General features: G+C 38.7%; 1 protein-coding gene across 1 annotated transcript in view; it reads left to right on the top strand.

The window, feature by feature from the left end:
* LOC140334801 (uncharacterized) overlaps positions 1 to 6,884 on the top strand; it is a 13,386-nt gene extending 6,502 nt beyond the window's left edge. The window contains exons 4-6 of the mRNA XM_072417045.1: positions 720 to 1,104; positions 3,179 to 3,355; positions 4,971 to 6,884. Coding sequence (XP_072273146.1) covers positions 720 to 1,104; positions 3,179 to 3,355; positions 4,971 to 5,980 — 1,572 coding nt within the window. The 3' untranslated portion in view covers positions 5,981 to 6,884. The remainder of the gene's footprint in view (positions 1 to 719; positions 1,105 to 3,178; positions 3,356 to 4,970) is intronic.
* The last annotated feature ends 821 nt before the right edge of the window (positions 6,885 to 7,705 follow it).

Genomic DNA, 7,705 nt, shown 5'->3' with positions numbered 1-7,705 from the left:
CTAAACTTTATAAATGTGTGTACTACTATGAGTATAAAGGTACACTATCTCCATATGCAAACATTGCCAGAAAACCTTGGTGATATCAGTGAGGAACAAGGGGAGAGGATCCATCAAGATATAAAGGTGATGGAAGAAAGCTATCAGATGGGAGAGACACATGATGGCAGAATACTGCTGGAGCCGGGATTGTCCTGATCATCAGCATAAAAGGAAATCATACCAATGGAGTTTTTCAATGACTTCTTTGTGATCCGTTCTGTAAATATACTGAATATAGGATATATTGACATTCAGTATGTAAAAAAAATAATTTTGTATACGTAGGTATATCTAGTTTTATTTGGCTTTATTTTCTTTTTTAATTATTTTTCTATGGGGTTATTATTGAGGTCATTATTTCAAAAACTAGAGCCAATCTAGCAAAACCAATATCATATTTGTAATCTGTGCATCAAACATAACCTAAAATGACTTTAATCTGTTTGGCATGAAAATGTTTGTTCACTAGTGTTATTCCAGTATTTATTTAGCGCCAACATATTACGCAGTGCTGTATATTAAATAGGGGATGCAAATGGCAGACAGTGACACAGGAGGAGGAGGAAACTGTATCAATGAAGCTAAACATCAAATAATGTACTTTGGATGTGAATTTATTGCAGTAACTGTATTCATATATAATGTTCCAATATTAACTATTTTTTTTTTTTTTTTAGATCAAGCTTATGGGGCCTAATGAGCCTATGGAAGCCATCACCAGCGGTACAGTGGAATCTTCAAGGCAAGGCCATACCACCAATTTCCCATCAAACAGAAAAACATATTCATTACTAGCCTCTGTGTACCAGATCAGTATCTTCTCCAGGTCAGCAGAGACTAATTACACATGGCTTGTTGAAAGTCTGAGGAAAGATGATCGGATAAGAAAAGCTAACATTGAAGCAGTCCTCATCACTAATCAACATTCAAGCTTCAAGACGGAACTGAAAAAGTGTAACTTCGCCATTCTGTATCACACAAAAAATCATGGAAGAATCAACATCACCGACGTCATGGATTCCTTGTATGACAGTGAGCTCCAGGAAATGTCCAAATATCTCGGTGAGTGCTCGGTGTGTAAATTGTACACTTCCCCATGTCTTCCCAACCTACAAGATCCAAATGTCAATAAAAACATTATTAGACCTCAGGATGTGAAGTAGAACTGTGTCCAATGATGGGACAGTCAAATATTTAAATAGATTCTTCACAGTCAGTTGTAGAGAGGACAGTAAGTTGTGTTTGGATGGTACTCCTTAGTATTAGGAAAGTGAAAGATGGTAAATAAGCCTTTTCTTGACCTTTTGAACATGAGGAAACCCTTGAAATAATTTTCAAGTCTTGGGGACCGCTTTCTAAAATGACTATATCCACAGCTCACAGTATATTAGTGTGGTGGTCAGTGGGAAGAATTCCTCTTACATTGACGGCCAGTGGGAAGAATGTCACCCTTACAGACAGTCAAAAAGATCAGTGTTGTCACTTAAACTGACCAGAGATGTACAGATTGTTCATCGATCAAAGAATCCCCAGCAATCTCTAGAGGAAACCTAGGGTTCCATGGAACCATTGTTGGGAAACACTGAGTTAAAGGGTCAGGATAAGGCTGTAAGTAATTGCCAAGCTGCAGATTTGTGGATCTTTGTTTGTTATCCAGGTCCAGAGTGTCCCGAAGGAATGGGTTGACCAAACACTCCATCCTAGGCTTCCAGGAATTAGTGGTGGCTCTGGAGTAACTGGCTGGTAAAAATAACTTGGAATTGGTATTTGTGAGATGAAGTTTGAGCCTGAAGCCAGATGTGGGTCGGGCAAAATTGCTTTGTGAAGTCTGTGGGATAGGAAAGTCATCAAGGTCTCCAAATTGAGGTAATCTTGGCCTGGAGAGAGGGAGTCAATGTGAAACACAAAGACTGCCTGGGGTTTTGTACTCTACCAAGCCGTAAAAAAACAGGGAAACTCCAATGGTCTCAAACATAGCCAGAAGAACAGTTTTTTTTTAACTTTAGTAGACTGTGAGGACACTGATCCTCTGAGACTGAAAACCAAAAACGGTCCATGTTCATTTCATTTTTCAGTGTGAGAGATGAATACAAAAGGGCCCAAAATGCCCTGAAATCCCAAATGGAGTTTAGAAAACTTCAGTGCAAGTGGCGCGTTTTGATGCTAACCCTATAAAACGACAATAGCATTTTACTGACCTTCGTAGCTGCAGACATTAAGGAATAATTCATCCTTAAAGCTGACATTTCTGGTTGACTTAATAGTGACTAGGCAGTCTGACAGCCTCCTAATCCTTCTAATGTAAAAACAGATCAGACACACAAGAAAAATGGAGAGCCAGGTGCTGGGAATGGACTTTGACAGCTTCACTGCTTCTGTTGTCAGCCTTGAGAAGGAATTTCTCCACAATTGCTCTACCTACAGAGATCAGTGAGGGCTACTGCTGGTTACGTATGTAAAAATTGAAGTATATGTAAAAACTTGAATCTCCAAAGCCTTTCCAGGGCTACATATTAAATCTTTGTTTTCCTTATGTTTTTAATGTAGACAATGTCATCAGTAAGCATTTTATTCCCCTTTATTTTTCTCGATCTGCTGCTAACATGCTTCAAAATTTGAATTTCTTAGTATGTCCTATGGTGAGGTGGACTCACCTCACTTTCATGTCCATAGAGTTAAAATAAACTCACCACTGCTTTTTTGTTTCTCATATGGTGATCCTGGTATCGCTACACTTCCTGGGCTTGGATGACAACACTCACTTTTTGTATTATATCTATGGAGTCCCCCTGGACAGAACTACAGAACCCCCTCCCCCTATTTATATAATATTGACAGGAGGGGTTCTGCAATCCACAATGATAGTTGGGAACCGTACTGCAGCAGGAAGAGTGAACACAGGAAGTTATCAGTTCACTGGTTATCAGGCAGGTTCAACAGAAATGTATTTGTCTTTGTTAATTAGATTAAGCCAAATGGTACAGCTAACCAACCAAAACAAGATAAATTATTAAAGTGTCTGTCTGGAGTTCAGCTTCAAAATATTGAAACAAAGTTCAGACATTGTATAACCAAGGTCTGAATTTTCCAAAGCCCTCCATTGAGCTAGATGCAAATAACTTTATTTCTGTTCCAGGGAAAGAAAACGTGATTGTGGTGATTGATGACTTAGGTGGAAGCATACACGAAGAGAGGGATCGGATCCTGGGACTACAGCCAAGCATTTGTAAATTTGCTCTGGATTTGTTCCTCTTCAGTGAAAGTGAAAAACACACAAAAAACCTGGAAGCCATAAAAGAAATAATAGGAAAACGTAAGTTTTACACTACAATCTCTCAAACCTCCAACATATAGATACCTAGACCCCCAGGCTACATTGTCCTCCATACTCCTATCCAATCCATCATTGTGCTCAACAACATTTGAGAGATTGGGGAGGAACAAGAGGATTTTTTGGAAACTACTCCAAAATTTTGCCATGTGGAATAATTTTGATGAATTAAATTTGATTAATGTAATACAATCAGCATATGCCCATAACCTTATATTGCACCACCCCCTCTGCAACTCGGGTTTCAGATGGCATTTGTAAGGCCCTGGTCAAGCACAAGTTGAAAAGTGTGTTTGTGCTTGTCTGACATTTTTAAATCATTTACTGTGTATAGTTTGGGTTCAAGTACTCTTTAAGGTGACCATTATATCCCATTAGGATTCTCTACCTAATGGACCCCAATGGGGTTTGTCTCCAGTAATCTTGATATCATCATATCCAGTAAAGGCTGGATGTCTTTTGCCAAGACATTAATTTTAATAAGGTCCTTTCCTGTTTTGGGAATGATGATGTTCCATGTACAGGGTCTGTAAAGCAGTTTTTAAAAATCTAAGCAGGAAAACATGATCCTAATCCCAACCCAAAGGAAAAAAAATTTAGATAAACTGGAGTACCAATGAGCCTAAACATCAGACCTCAGTGATGTCCTATAGCTTAATGGAAGTGGATCGATCCAATAATCTTTCACCATTTACTGGACAACCTTCCTAAAACAGTAAAGGTTAATATTGTAGAGACGAGAGGACCTCATGAATCCCCTTTTTTAGGAAATAAGATGTTGAACAAAATAGTAAATTTGGCAGGATTTTCCTCAATTTAACTTGGTGAAGGGGGTAACCTGGGTGAGGTCACAGGCAATTGTTGTGCTGCAGATTTCAGGCCAGGAATTGGAGATGGCTCTGAAGCACCTAGGTGATAATGATAAATAAAAGTGTGTATGTAAAGCCCTGCTCCAACACCAGTGCGCACCAGACACCGGTCCACCAATCTAATGCTGTACTCTTCACATATAGCAAGCCTCCAATCACCCTCATCCCAGCACAGAGTTGCCCCAGGGCTTCTGTGAGTGAGTGAGAGCATCTAGGGAAGGACTGACAGAACCAGGTGTCCACAGATACAGTATAAAGCAGTAATCTAACAAAATACACACACCAGCAGGTCAACCGAGTTTAATGCTACAACAGGCACTGATGACTGTGAGAAAAGGGCTATAAATTCCAAGCAGCCAATGGCAGGGCAGGATGAAGCCAGGGACCAATCTGCTCCTCAAAACCCATTTCAGGTGTGCACAGCCTCAGAGTATGTGCTGGGGATGCTAAGAACAGGTACATCTCAGGTACTGCTAAAGAGAAGCCGGGGATGCTGCTATTTTATTGCTTTGCTTGCTCCTGGAAGTGACACCAATGGACAGAATAAACGGGTTGTAACACTGCGGTGGCCAGATACGTGTCTCCAAACAGCATGTGACTATAAAAACAGATTTCAATAACTGAGCAATGATTTCATGATATTTAAATGGAAAAGCAATCATGGGTGTATGAATAGATAAACTATACTCATTCTTTTACCATTTCTCTTTTTCTTTCTCTGTATTCAGGGTTACCAAGAATTAAAGGTCAAAACAAGAATCCAGACAAAGGACCCAGACCTTCCAAACAATGCGAACCCCAATGCGAAGACCAGGCATCGGCCGGGGGTTCTTTATCTTCCAGTCCTGAATCTCATGGTTATCTGAGTGATTCCCCGAGAAGTGATTCTGCGGAAGCGCAATCCAAAATATCAAAAACCAAGACATCCAGTGAGACAACAAATTCTATGGACGGACAAGTTGATCCATCAGACGTTCCAGCCTTACTCAATGCCGTCCACAAAAAATGGAATCAGTTACAGAAGGAAAACCAAGAACTAAAAGAAAAATTACTCTGCCAAGAAGAAATTATGGAACATCAACTAGATAAAATTATGTCATTGACTAGTCAGAATGACAGAATGAAGATGGAAATAGAAAAGAGAGATAACATAACTCGGGAAAATATGGAGATCATGGAGAAAGAGAGACAAATGGAGAGAGCAGAGAAGGAGATGAGTGAGAGAGAGAAGAATCTGGAGGAAAGAAAAGACATGATGATGAGGACAGAGAGACATATGGAGAGAGCAGAGAAGGAGATGAGTGAGAGAGAGAAGAATCTGGAGGAAAGAAAAGACATGATGATGAGGACAGAGAGACATATGGAGAGAGCAGAGAAGGAGATGAGTGAGAGAGAGAAGAAATTGCAGGAAAGAGGAGACATGATGATGAGGAGACAGAGAGATATGGAGGGACCAGAGAAGGAGATGAGAGAGAAGATATTACAAGAAGAAGAGGGGGTAAATATGAAGACAATATTTCAGGGTGGAGAGGAAGGATCACATGGGCACCACCAACATTTGAAAGAAACTGCACAGAGAACGGAAGGATCAAATCATCGGGAGGATGAAAACACAAAGGAAATGATCTCCAAACTTCAAGAAACTATTAAAGAGAAAGATAACATGATTAATCAATTGAACAATGACATATTAAGTTATACATTAATACTTAATGAATGCAAATGCCAAAATGAATGAACAAATTAAGAGTTAATACATAACAGGAATCTAGGCCGTTCACCTAGCAAAGTGAATTATTCTTCCAAGGGAATTTTCACTTAGCTTTGTGGGATGATGACTTCTTTAATCCAAATATATAAAATGAAAATTCCTGCTTTTTTACATTTCCTTGCACATGATTGGATATTCTTTGGAAGTGAATTATCACCACATTCAATAAGCTAAGTGAATAAACCTTTGCACAGTAATCAGTCACTTTAATGAACGAATAACTTTAGTAAATCCAGACATTAAATCTAATCTCAAGGGAAATTACTTATTACATAGATAAAAACACCTATGTGGGCTGTATTATCTGCATTTTTACTTCTATGGGTCTAGTCCTGAGAATAACACAGCTCTATGACATAGCACAGTCCTTTGCTTTGCTGCGCTTAAATAACACGTGTGAGTCTTGTCCCTTCTCTAGCTGTACCTTGAAGATGTAAAAGCAGCTGACCAGTGGATTTATCTCAGTCACTCTGCTTTCTCCTCTTGTCATCATGTCCCTTATTATCACATCAACACTACAGCACAATTGATTAGCTCCTTGTGCTGCTCCTGTCCATTTTAGCCTGAGCTCTGCTGTACAGAAACTGCAAGAGAGATACAAAATCACATTTAGGTAATATTAGAAAAAATGTGTATTAAAGAGTACAGAGCCGAATTAATGTGTGCCTATTTATAACTTGCTGGAGTTCAGATTTAAACTGCTCATAGCCTTTATCTAATTTTAGCCTTACCTAATTTTATCAGCTATAAAACAGTAAAGTGAATACAATCAATGTTTTTGGATAGAGAAGAACATTTTGCATTTTATGGTTTATTTCTTATAAATACATTTTAAACTAAACTAATAACAAAAAATATAAAAAAAATCAAATATTGTGTGCTATTACTTTGCCTTATATACCTGAGTATAAATCAACATTTATGACCTTAAAATGCCATTAGAAACAGAATCTCAGTTTATATTCGAGCCACATCATTAGCTGGTGCTATGTTCTTATGTGAAGTGTTTACAAAACTCTTGCCATCTTTTGACTTTGTTAAAGTTTGTTACATGATTTATATGTGGATACAGCACCCTCTACTGGTGTCCAAGATCACTACACAAAAGATCATATATGAACAAGTGACAAATTATAACCAACAGAATGTACAAAATGATTTAAAGAAGAAAAAGAGGAAAGGATGTATATATTCACTTTTAAATGTGAATATTACGACTCATAAAGGTCCTAATTAGTGTTGGTGCTCAAATTCGGGTTGTCTTTATATTCTACCCGAATATGGCTGTTCGAATTTAGAAAGACCTGACAAAAACGAGATTCGACGGCAAAAATTCAGATAAAAAAATGTTAAAAAAGTGTTAAAAAAAGGTAAATTAATTAATAAGTTAATTATTGAGTGTTTTTGTTTAACTATTTCTTTTTTACAGGTTATCCTACAATAACATGATATCTCTTACGCTACGTACACACGGCAGATTTTTATCCCCTGATAATTGGCATCGGCCAAATATCGGGCGAAAATCTGCCGTGTGTACAGTCGGTGTCGTCCATCGTCCGAATGACCGACCTGCCGGATCCATGGACGATGGACGACGACTGATCCTAATGAAAGGGAAGGGGGAGAGCGCACAGCAGGGTGCCGCTCCGTCGCTCTTCCCCTCTCCATAGAGCATGAACGGTGCTGTATGTA

This window comes from Pyxicephalus adspersus, chromosome 7, assembly GCF_032062135.1.
Source record: "Pyxicephalus adspersus chromosome 7, UCB_Pads_2.0, whole genome shotgun sequence".
Lineage (NCBI taxonomy): Eukaryota > Metazoa > Chordata > Amphibia > Anura > Pyxicephalidae > Pyxicephalus > Pyxicephalus adspersus.
The sequence above is the reverse complement of the archived record's forward strand: the minus strand, read 5'-3'. Positions and strand labels throughout refer to the sequence as shown.